The 12733-nt window shown below is 45.8% G+C and overlaps 1 protein-coding gene across 1 annotated transcript; it reads left to right on the plus strand.

The window, feature by feature from the left end:
- The first annotated feature begins 5468 nt into the window (after positions 1 to 5468).
- Positions 5469 to 11194, plus strand: SPR (sepiapterin reductase). The gene is made up of 3 exons (XM_027132006.1): positions 5469 to 5901; positions 6552 to 6842; positions 10378 to 11194. Exons 1-3 carry the CDS (start codon positions 5580 to 5582, stop codon positions 10566 to 10568), a joined length of 804 nt encoding a protein of 267 aa, XP_026987807.1. The 5' UTR covers positions 5469 to 5579; the 3' UTR covers positions 10569 to 11194.
- The last annotated feature ends 1539 nt before the right edge of the window (positions 11195 to 12733 follow it).

Consider the following 12733-nt stretch of genomic DNA (forward strand, 5'->3'; position numbering starts at 1 on the left):
ATTTATTCTTCAATTTTATTTGTCTTTTTAACATTGAGTTGTAAGTATGGTTAATTTTTTTTAAGTTTCTATTTAGAAATAATTTCAGACCTTTAAAAATTGCAAAAATAGTATTAAGAACCATATACCTTTAACCCAGGTTTCCCAAATGTTAATGGTTTACTACGTTTGCTTTATTCATTCTATTTTTGTTCTGAAACTTTTGAGACTAAGTTATATACAAAGGGCACTTTACCTCTAAATATTTTAGTATATTTCCAAAAAGAAGGACATTCTCTTACATAACAATAGCTCAATGGTCAAAATCAGGAAATGATACAATATCAGTAGCTAACCTACAGATCTTATTCAAATTTCACTAATTTTTCTTCTAAAGGCCTTTATCAGGTTTAAGCTTTTAAATTTATTTTAACATATTTCTTACCTTTCAGGCATTTGTACCCTTAAAAAAAAATGTTACTGCCAATTGCTATTGCAGTAGTTCCCAAACTTGTTTGCACACTAGAATCACCTGGAGAGCTTTTAAAAATTTCTAGAGAAAATTCTTGAGAAAAAACAACAAAGCTGAAGTCATTATGCTCCCTGATTTCAAACTATATCACAAAGCTATCATCATTGAAACAGTATAGTATTGGCATAAAAACAGACCCACAGATCAATGGAACAGAACAGAGAGCCCAGGTATAAACCCATAAATTTGGTTAATTAATTTATGACAAACGGGCCAAAAATACACAATAGGGAAAGGACAATCTCTTCAATAACTGGTGTTGGGAAAGTTGGACAGCCATATGCAAAAGAGTGAAACTTAACCACTATCTTACACCATACACAAAAAATGAACTTAAAATGGATTAAAGACTTGAATGTAAGACTTGAAACCATAAGATCTCTAAAAGAAAACATAAGCTGTATGCTCCTTGACATTGGTCTTGGCAATGATTGTTTGAATCTGACACCAAAAGCAAAGGCAACAAAAGCAAAAATAAACAAGTGAGATGGTATCAAACAAAAAAGCTTCTGGGGCTTCCCTGGTGGCGCAGTGGTTGAGAGTCCGCCTGCCGATGCAGGGGACGCGGGTTCGTGCCCCAGTCCGGGAAGATCCCACATGCCGCAGAGCAGCTGGGCCTGTGAGCCATGGCTGCTGAGCCTGCGCGTCCAGAGCCTGTGCTCTGCAACGGGAGAGGCCACAACAGTGAGAGGCCCGCATACCTCAAAAAAAAAAAAAAAAGCTTCTGCCCAGCAAAGGAAAACATCAACAAAACAAAAACACAAACCCACTGAACGAGAGAAATAATTGCAAATCATATATCTGATAAGGGGCTAAAACAAACTATCACACAACTCAGAAGCAAAAAACCAAACAATCCAATTAAAAAATGGACAGAAGATCTGAATAGACATTTTTCCAAAGAAGACATACAGGTGGACAACAGACACATGAAAAGATGCTCAACATCACTAATCATCAGGGAAATGCAAATCAAAACCACAATGAGATATCACTTCATACCTGTTAGAATTGCTATTATCAAAAAGATAAGAAACACGTGTTGGTGATGATGTGGAGAAAAGGGAACATTTGTGCACTCTTGGTGGGAATACAAATTGGTGCAGCCACTACAGAAAACAGTATAGAGGTTCCTCAAAAAAATTAAAAATAGAACTACCATAAGATCCAGCAATTCCACTTCTGGGTATTTATCCAATGAAAACAAAAATACTAATTTGAAAAGATATATGCACCCCGTGTTCATTGCAGCATTATTTACAATAGTCAAGATATGGAAACAACCTAAGTGTCCAAGGATGGATTCAAAAATTGTGGCATATCTATACAGTGGAATATCATTCAGCTATAAAAAAAGAATGAAATCTTGCCATTTTCAACAACATGGACGGACCTCAAGGGCATTATACTAAGTGAAATTAGTCAGACAAAGACAAATACAATATGATCTCTTTTATATCTGGACTCTAATAACAAAACAAAACAAAACCAAAAACCAAGCTGAGAGATACAGAGAACAGATTGGTGGTTGCAAGAGGCGGGGGGTGGAGGTGGGAGAAATGGGTGAACTGGGTTTGTTTGTTTTTTTAGTTTAAATAAATTGAATAAAAAATTCCCAAATCCAGGCCTGTGGGACAGAAGCATCAGTGTTTTGAAGTTCCCCAGTGACTCCAATGTGTAGACAAATCTGGAAACCACTGTGCTACTGTTAAATGAATTCTATGGGTTGTGTTGCCCCTGAAATATTATTCACAAATTACTGAAATATTACTTGAAATAAGACTGACAGTGGGAGGAGGTGTATGGCAGATAATCATCTTTCTCAGAAAAGAAAAATTTTCCAGTCTCTCTCCCAGTCAAGGCAAACCACACTCTCTTCGGGTGCTATTTCCAAATGGTTCCTCCTACAAGCAGCTAGGTTTAGAAGAGGCTAGGTTTGACTTTTAGCCATCCCTTCATTGTTCCCTCCTTTCTTCAAAGCCTGGCACAAGGTAGAAATTCAATAAATGCCAAATGAATGGATGGGTGGGATTGTGCTTTCACCAACCTATTTTCTGAGGCCTGAGAGCAGGGAAAAGCTATTAAAATTTATTTAAAGAGTAGGCCATTGGGGCAGTACAGGAGAGTTTAGCTTTGGAGCAATCAAATTTAAAATCTGTATCTTCCATCCTTAATAGATAAGTGAAAAGCAGGAAAGCCTCAAATGATATACAGCTATACATAGTCCTACTTGTGTTCAAACATCAAAAGCCTCCTCACCTCTCCTGAGACCCACCTCTCCACAATCCAGCACAATGCCCTGGCTGTTAAATGTTTTGACCATCACCACTGGGTAAGAATTCAGCTATGCATCATTAGTGGGAAACAAAAATGCCTACACCCATGAGTGATGAAAATCTTGGCAAACTGGAGGACAGTCTCCTTTCCAAGAGGCACTATTGCTTACCTCAATCAGAACCCAGTTTGCCAGACATTCCTATTACTCAAAAGAAGCTGGAGATTCTGATACTATGTAAAATCTTCCACTTTAGAAATGTCACCTCAAATTTTAAAAGAAAAAAGAAAGCCCCATTGGCCAAACAAAACACAATTGTAGACTTAATCCAGCACCACTTTAATCTCTACCACTGTTGCAGGGAGAACTCTTAAAAAGGATTGTCATAGTGTTACCGAGTCCAAGCACATGTTGCTTGCTGCACAAAAGGCCAATGAATTGGTGTTAGAGCAAGGAATAGCAACTTTATTCAGAAAGCCAGCAGAGGGCGCTTTCCTGGTGGCACAGTGGTTAAGAATCCACCTGCCAATGCAGGGGACACCGGTTCAAGCCCTGGTCCAGGAAGATTCCCCCACGCTGCAGAGCAACTAAGCCCGTGCTCCACAACTACTGAGACTGCGCTCTAGAGCTGCGAGCCACAACAATTGAACCTGCATGCCACAACTACTGAAGGCTGCATTCTGCAACTACTGAAGCCCACATGCCTAGAGCCCATGCCCTGCAACAAGAGAAGCCACCGCAATGAGAAGCCCATGCACCTCAATGAAGAGTAGCCCCCACTCGCCACAACAAGAGAAAGCCCACCACGTGCAGCAATGAAGACCCAACACGGCCAAAAATAATAAATAAAAATAAACTTAAAAGAAAAAAGGCAGCAGACTGAGAAGATGGTGGACTAGTGTCCTAAAGAACCATCTTACCAGAGTTAGAATTCAGGTTTCATTTATACTAAAAGGGGTGGGGGGTGTGGCTGGTTGTTGCAAACTTCTTGGTGCTGGAATCCTTTGTCCTTGTGGGTGTCCAGTAGGTCTGGTCTAAATGTTTCTATAAACCTCCAACAAGACAAATGTTATTCTCTGTTCTGCAGCTTTTTATTTCTATGTGAATAAGAGTGATATACCTTTAAAGGTCAGAGTCTTGAGAATGGGCAATCCTGTATATTTCAGGCTATAGGCAACATTCTTTTACAAAAGGTGCAGAGCCAGCATGACAAAAGCACAGGCAACAAACAGAGGACAAAAGTCAGAGCTAAAGGAAGATTCAATATGGAGTTAGGTTTGTTTTTCTCTGTTACAGTAGGTATTGGAGAACCAACACATCAGAAGAGAAAATGGTAAAAGTAATTTTAATGTAAGTAATACATTGTAAGTAATTACAATGTATTACTTACAATGTAATACAATGTAAGTAATACATTAAAATTAAATTAATGTAATACATTAATTTTAATGTAAGTAATACATTAAAAGTAATTTTAATTTAATGGTAAAAGTAAATTCTACAATTTTCTGGTTTCCAATTCAAAACTTAGAGATTGTTCCCTTAACTTCCTTGAATTCATTCTTGGTCTCTTTTCTCTAACACTGAAAATCTTGGCTCCTAACATCAGTTAGCATAATTACTTGTTTTCTTTGTCATATTTTACATAAAATAGTTTCAAAATAATACTATGCTATGTTAACAAATAATCTACTAAATTTTGCAGTTTCATTTTTTCTTAGAATATGTTCCACAGTGATGTACAGTCTGGGCTGTACATTTTACAAAAAGTTTGTGGTAAAGGCACCTAAGTGGAAAGTGAAAAGCTTCCCCCAAATTGTTCTGGTGTTTATAACGACAGCCCAAAGAAAAAGGGAGCAAAATGCATTTTGCTAGGATCCTTGAAAGGCAATTTTGCTGTCTGTCCCCAGGACAGGAACAGCACTGTGAGGACTTGGGCTGCGCTATGGAGGTTGCTTGCTGCCCTTGCTAATCTCTTAAGAGACTCCTTTTTTAAGGAGATCTGGGGCTGTCTGCCAACTTTCCCATCTTCCCTCTCTCCTTGAAAAAAGCTGGAAATGTGCGTTTTCTGAAGCACAGGCCTGGACGTACAGACTTAGATGATCATTTGCGAAAACTCGAATGTGGGAGTAGATGGAATTGCCTACTAGGAAGAGCGTAGCATGAGTGGGTGCAGGATCCCTGGGAATACAGACCGTTAGGGACAGAAGGAGTGAGAAATCTCAGAGGCAGGGGAATCAGTGCGATCACAGAGCCAAGTAGGGAGAAGAGGGTCTTACATCTGATGGAGGGGAGACTTGTGTTTTTCCCAAAGGTCGCTCCCGGGGGCGGTGAGTTTCCCCAGCCCAGTAGGGTCCCCAGTCCCTAAACTGGCACGTGCCACGTGCAGGGATGCCCAGCAAGGAGCAAGATGGCCTGACCTGGAGGAAGTCACTTATGCAAGAAAGTTGGGTCTGGACTTCGGAGGAGAATACATCCCAGCGGGGTACTGAACTGACTAGCAGGGTAAAGGACGAGGCCCGCGCTCAGCACTGGGCTAGGATTTCCGGTGGGGGCCGCGCCTCCCGCCCTTCCGGTTTAGTGCTCTCGCGCTCTGTCGGAGTTTGCAGACAACTCCACTTCCACTGCCAACTGCAAAAGAAAGTAGGGGCGGCCGGTCTCTGCCCGAAGCCTTAGGTTCCCGCCCGCACCGGGCGGGGCCTCCTCCTCCTCCCACCGCGGCCCCTCCCACCGCGGCCGCCCCGGCCACTTCCGGGTCTTGGGACGCGGCTCAAGATTGCCGAGGTAGGAGGTATGGAGGGCTGCGTCGGCAAGGTGGGAGGCCTGGGGCGCGCTTTGTGCGTGCTGACCGGGGCTTCCCGCGGCTTCGGACGGACGCTGGCCCATCTCCTGGCCCCGCTGCTGTCGCCGGGCTCCGTGCTGGTCCTAAGCGCCCGCAGTGACGAGGCGCTGCGGCAGCTGGAGGCCGAGCTGGGCGCCGAGTGGCCCGGCCTGCGCCTCGTGCGGGTGACCGCCGACCTGAGCGCCGAGGCCGGCTTGCAGCAGCTGCTCGGTGCCCTGCGCGAGCTCCCCAGGCCCGAAGGCCTGCAGCGAGTGCTGCTCATCAACAATGCCGGTAAGACGCCCGCCGGCGTGTGAGCGCTTGGCATACTGCTTAGCGTCCAGTTCTGTTTTCCCTCCCTTTCACTACCCCTGCCTCTTAGAGCTTTAAAGGTGACTCCTAGAAGTCTGAAAAGACGCCTGAAAGCCCTAGTTTCAGCGGGGTGTGGAGGAAGACCTGGTGATGTCTGGGGCTCGTTCTCTCCCCCTTCTTCCCCCCTTCACCTTTCAACGCCAAGAACTTTTCTGATTGTCTTGCTCAGCGCTCTCTGGCGGAGGCGTGAGTTAGGGCATGGGGTCTCCCAGCAGAAGTAAATTCCCCCACTTCTCCAAATGGCCCCCAGAGTTCCCCCGAACCCCAGCCCCAGAAAAGGGCATGCGCTTTCTCACTTTGAAGCTTCAGGTGAGTGGGTTCCCCAGGTATTCGTGTCCCCAGCCCCAGCCCCAGAGAAGGGCATGCGCTTTCTCACTTTGAAGCTTCAGGTGAGTGGATTCCCCAGGTATTCGTGTCTGCAGAGCTGGGAAGAGGGAGGTGTCTTCAGAAGCACTAGGGAGACTCCTCCTTTAGGTCTGGATGGGAAGGAGGTGTCTGGAAGAGTTTGAAGAGGGCTGGGAGAAGAGAAAACCCTGCCTGCACTGAGTGATTCCTAAGGTCTGTTTTTTCAGGCAGTCTTGGAGATGTGTCCAAACGCTTCGTAGACCTGGCTGACCCAGCTGAAGTGAACAACTACTGGGCTCTGAACTTGACCTCCATGCTCTGCCTGACTTCCAGCATTCTGAAGGCCTTCCCGGACAGTCCTGGCCTCAGTAGGACTGTGGTTAATATCTCGTCCGTCTGTGCCCTGCAGCCCTTCAAGGGCTGGGCACCGTACTGTGCGGGGAAGGCTGCCCGTAACATGATGTTCCAGGTTCTGGCCGCAGAGGAACCTAGTGTGAGGGTGCTGAGCTATGCCCCAGGTAGGTGAAGCATTATTGCCATCCCTGTCCCCAGAACCGGCTGGTTACCCTTTGGAGACTGGGCAAGGAGCCTTCTCTGTCTCCTCCAGGAAAGGACCCATAGAATATTTTGTCCTTGAATCATGACCCATCGCTCCTTAAGGGAAATATAGGCTGCAAGAAAGTTAGTGCTGGCAGGGGCAGGGAGCTGTAGCTATCAGATATGGATTGAGAGTGGGCAGCTGCCTGGACTTGAGGGTGGGCCCAGAAAGTCTGAGATGTTAAAGTTTGAGAGATGATTAGGATTTGAATTCCAGGCCTGTACCTCATTTTTTCATGTGAAACGGGGAAGATGCTACCTGTCTCACTGGGCAGTTTGTAGGACTGAATGAGGTAAAACATGTAAAAGTGATCCCAAACTGTGAAGGGCTATCTAATTGTTAGCATTTGTAATTGTTAGATAGGACTTATCACACTGTATTATCTTTATATCTATATATACTTCTCTACTTCTCTCTCTGCATAGGAAGGCCTTGAAAGCAGGCATTATGCACTATTCATCTTTATATCCCCAGCACCTAGTAAAGCACCCCACTGAGCCAGTCTGCAGTGAATGTTAGCTGAATGAAGAGCAGACAGACATTGTTGAATGCTGACCATCCCATGCTGAACTGTGCTGGAACACTGGGGAATGCTGAGATAAATAAAATAGAGCCCCGTCCTCATGAAAGTTAAAGGGTAGGGGGTCTTGTGGTACTTGGTCTGGTTTCTCATCATCCTACCCTGATGCCACTGTACACCTTTGTTAAGAGTGAGGCTTCTGTTTTCAGTTTGAGGTTGCTGGAATTAGAAGGTGGTGACATAGCTGTTGCATGATGTCTGAGCAACTTAGATAGAGATCCAGTAGTCTATTCCCCTTGGAACCCTAGCGGCAAAGAGGTAGATTAACCTGACCAAAGTCCAGATGCAGCATAGCCAGGATCAAACCTTGCCTCCAAGGTCATGATCAATGCAGTTTCTACTTCCTTATGCTCTCTAGTACCCAATCCTCCTTCTGTCCCTCCCTAATGTAATACAGTTATTCTTGCAGCTAATATTCAACTCAGCACCCACCCTGAGTTCAGCCTAGGACTCACTCAGTCAACAGAGAGCAAATGGAAACCATAGTCAGGAGCAGAGCAAACTCTAGAGTGCCATGTGACTGGGTTACATTTCAGGGGGCTGCCCTGGACATTGTGAGGAAGTTGACAAGCCCACAACTAATATACTCAATGGTGAAAAGCTAAAAGCTTTTCCTCTAAGATCAGGAACAAGACAAGGAAGCCGTTCTTCCCACTTCTATTCAACATAGTATTGGAAGTCCCAGTCAGAGCAATTAGACAAGAAAAATAAAAGGCATCCAAATTGGAAAGGAAGAGGTAAAACTGTCTCTATTTGCAGATGACGTATTATATATAGGAAACCCTAGAGACTTCACCAAAAAATTGTTAGAACTAATAAACAAATTCAGTAAAGTTGCAGGATACAAAACAATGTAAAAAATCAATTGCATTTCTATACACTAATAATGAAGTATCAGAAAGAAAAATTAATAGTCCCGTTTACAGTTGCATCAAACAGAATAAAATACCTGGGAATAAATTTAACCAAGGAGGTAAAAGACCTGTAAACTGAAAACTATAAGACATTGATGAAAGAATTTGAAGAAGGTACAAAATGGAAAGTTGCCATGCTCATGGATTGGAAGAATTAATATTTTTAAAATGTCCGTACTATCCAACCCAATCTACAGATTTAATGCAATCCCTATCAAATTTCCAATGGCATTTTTCACAGAAATAGAACAAACAATTCTAAAATTTGTATGGAACCTCATGAGCCAAAGCAATCTTGAGAAAGAAGAACAAAGTTCTCCAGCATCACTTGCCTTGATTTCAAACTATATTACAAAGCTACAGTAATCAAAATATTACGGTATTGGCATAAAAAACAGACACAGTTTACCAGTGAAACTATCTAGTCCTGGTGTCTTGGAGAAGATAATTTGGGGTTGAAATATTAGCTTCATAAACTTGGATGTGCAAATCTCTTCTCAGAGATTTGGGAAGTTCTCAACTATTATTTCTTTAAGCTTTCTGTTCCTTTTTTCTCTCTGGGACTCCATAATACAGAGATTGTTTCTTTTAATGGTAATCCTTAGTTCATGTAGTCTTTCTTCACTCTTTTACATTCTTTTTCCTTTTTGCTTCTCTGACTAGATAATTTCAAATGCCCTGTTTTCTAGTTCACTAATTTTTCCTGCTTGGTTCAGTCTGCTGTTGAACTCTGTCAAATTCTTCAGTTCAGTCATTGTATTCTTCAACTCTAGATTTTGGGTTGTTTTTGTTTTTTTTCAAATGGTTTCTGTTTCTTTGTTGAACTTCTCTTTTTGTTCATGCATTGTTTTCCTAATTTCATTTAGGTGTCTGTGTTTTCTTAGAGTTCACAGAATTTCTTTAAGAGGATTATTCTGAATTCTTTGTCAGGCGGTTCATACATCTCATTTCTTTAGGGTCCGTCATCAGAGTTGTATTACTTTCCTTCAGTGGTGCCATGTTTCCTTGATTATTCATGATCTTGTGGCCTTGTGTTGGTATTTGTACATTTGAGGAAGTAGACACCTCTTCCAGTCTTTATAGACTGAGTTCAGTAGGCAGAGCCCTTCACCAGTCAACTCTTTTAGTGATTCTGGGTGGGTCATCTGGTGATGTCCGTGGCAGTTTTGCCACTAGAGTCCTAAGGCAGCCTGTTGCTGGGGTGGGTACAAAGCCTGGGTCCACAGTAGTCATCCTGGCACTAGACCAACTGGGAGTCTGGTTTGAGAGTGCCCACCTAAAGCCTAGGTTCACAGACACTGTGACCTACAGGAGCCATGTAGGGCCACGGGAGTTGGCTAGTGCTGGGGTGTGCCAGAAGCCTGGGTTCATTGGAGCCTGGTACCATGGGAACCACCTGAGGCCATGGGAGCCAGCTGGTGCTGGAGTGGATCAGGGGCCTGGCTTCTCAGGGGCCCTCTAGGAGCCTGGAGTTCCAGGAGCTGCCTGGGACTTTGGGAAGTGCCTGGGGCTGCTGGGACCACTGGAGCTGGGTGTCAGGATGAGCTGGAGGCCTGGGTTCATAGGCAGGGCCTATCTCTGGAGGCAGGCCCTGGGCCACCTCGGGCCATGGGAGTTGGCCTGGTGCTGGAGCGGGTTGACTCGGGAGCCCCCAAGGAAGTTGGGTGCTCACTTCACTCTTCTTCTCCCATGGGGATGGTGTCTCTCTCTGCACTTGGCTGCTGGGGCTTGGGGAAGGGGTGATAGGGTAGTGTGAATCTGTAGATTTGGTGGTCTAGAGGGACCATGTTTAGTGGACAATGAAATTTGAGTCTGGAGCTCAGTGGTGACAGTGTGGAGTCTTGGCGATCCTGACCATGTGTCAGCCAAGATGAGGCGTTGCCTCTGGCCACACCTGACTCCACCCAACTCCACACATACATCATGGGCCCCTGCCTCATCTTCTTCTCTTCATCCCCTAGGTCCCCTGGACACAGATATGCAGCAGTTAGCCCGGGAGACCTCTGTGGACCCAGACTTGCGAAAAAGGCTGCAGGATCTGAAGACAAAAGGGGAACTTGTGGATTGCAGGATATCAGCCCAGAAACTTCTGAATTTGCTGCAAAAGGACAAGTTCAAGTCTGGAGCCCATGTCGATTTCTACGATGAATAAGCCCACGTCCTTGGTTCTTAGGACTTTCTTTCCCCTCTCAGGCATGCCCAGGAGTCCTGTGCCTCCCCACATCCTGCCACAGTGGCACTGCCAACACTGCCTTACGCAGATAAGCACTCATGCTTACTGTCCTGCCCTCGGATCCAGCCAGCTGTGAGGGTGCCAGGGGGCTGGAGTTCCCAGTTCTCAGGAGTCTGTATTGACCACCTTGAGTTAGGAGTAGGCTTAGGAGAGACAAGTTATGGCTGCTGGTGTTCTCTCTCCCCAGGAATAGAATTTTAGGGATGGGAAAAACAGGACAAGAAGCTAAAACACTGAAAAAAGGAGGATGGTTCTGCCCATGGCAGGAGGGAAGAGTCCATGGGGAAGAGGGGATGAGCTAGGGCCAAATAGGAGGGCCTGTGTCGATTCACAGATGGCCTGGAGGGAAGGGAGGACAGCGCAAGTCTCAGCCCACAGGGAAGCTCCTTGCTCAGGGTAGCAGGACCTTCAGGTGAACTCTGTATCCTAACTCTAATGCTTCCTCCCTCCAGAACCTACCATATATCCACCAGATGGGGGAAAGGGCCCCGAGAGTTTATGTACATGTTAAAGGCAGATACAAATAAAACATGGATTGTCCTTTATTTTTTATTTTGTTTTATTTTATTTTATTTTTTGGATTGTCCTTTATTAATGCCTGCTTTCGATTCTGGTACAGGTCCCATGACTAAGTCCCTGGTTTGCTGGACCCAAGGGGTGTTCCTGAAGCAGTTAATCCAAACTTGGGGTGCTGCCCTTATGTCCTGCAGCGTTGTCTTGGGGCTATCTGCCTTTTCTCACTGAGCTCCACTCAGTAGCAAGCCCAAGTTCAAACAAAGTTGGCCTAGGTGACTTGCCCAGACACCTGTTCCTCCTTTATGCTTTTGCCTATTCTTACGCCAGTCTTTATTACCCTTTCCTCACCCTTCACCTGTTTAAAGAGTATCCAGCATTCAGGGCTTGACTCGCAGCTACCCCAGCCCTTGGGGAAGGGTACTTTCCCTGGCTCGCTTGGATTCCCAGCTCTGCCCTTTATCCACATGGCAATGCTCTGAGTGGATCCCAGCTCTTAAGGGGGCCTTTCGTGGGCCCTCCTGGTAACGTCCATCTGGCCCACGGTCCTGGTCCTCAGTGGGGTGGACTTAGGACCAACATGCCTTTGGGGGAGGTGGACAAGATTCTAAGAGGGAGAAGCCCTGAGAAACCAGGGGTGCGACCAAACCCATCCTTCTGTGGATCAGTAGATGTGGGCCAGGCTGGGAGCTCTGCAGTGGTGGTGGTCTACAGCCAGCCAGCCCATTGTCCCTGTTCCTTATTTGGAAAGAGAGACCATGGTCCTTGCCAGCCGTCTCAGGACTCAGCCCTGCATCAGGTAGCAGGACAGAACTCTCTGTTCCTCCTCACGCACGGCAGAGGGCGCACCGAGGCCGTGCCTCCTGGAGAACCAGTGGCAGGGCCTATCTCTGGAGGCAGGCCCTGGGCCAAAGCTGGCAGTGCCCTGCTAGGTTCCCTGGGAGAGAGTGAGCAACTCATGCTCTTTCTTCGTCCAGCAGAGCCTTTGCCCTCAGTGGAGTCAAAATCACTGTTCTCAGATCCCCGCTTTGCCACCCAGGGCAAGTTGTTCCCCTTGCTTCAGTTTCCTTGTCTGAAAAAAGTGGATTATATTGGTGCCTCCCTCAAAGGGGCATTGTGAGTATTAAATGACCTCATGTTTGTAAATGTTTAGCACAGTGCTGGCATTGCAGTAAGTGCCCATAAATGCTAGTTTATTTCTTTTTAATATCAAGATCCAGATCGTCCTGGAGCCCCATTTGTATAGCCTCATCTCCACATGGCCCAGATGCCCTCCCCCTTGCTGACCTGTGGCAAGAACTCTCACTGCGCCGCCTCTAATCCGGGCCTCAGTGGGACTGGGGTTCAGTGTGGACAGCTGGTCCTGGATTCACCAGACCCTCAGGAAAACGCTTGAGCCTTGGAGTCGAACCCTTAGCCCCACTTCGCTCTGTGTCGGAGATACTGTGGGTCTTGGGCAGGGCCTTATCTTTGGGCTTCGGTTTCCCTAGAACAGATGATTCTTTGCTACAAACCTTTCTCTAAGTGTGGTCAGGCTGCATCTGCTGGCATCAGATTTGCCACTGCAGGTG

This window comes from Aethalodelphis obliquidens, unplaced genomic scaffold (genome assembly GCF_003676395.1).
Source record: "Aethalodelphis obliquidens isolate GAN/ISIS:26980383/991018 unplaced genomic scaffold, ASM367639v1 scaffold40, whole genome shotgun sequence".
NCBI classification, from domain to species: domain Eukaryota; kingdom Metazoa; phylum Chordata; class Mammalia; order Artiodactyla; family Delphinidae; genus Aethalodelphis; species Aethalodelphis obliquidens.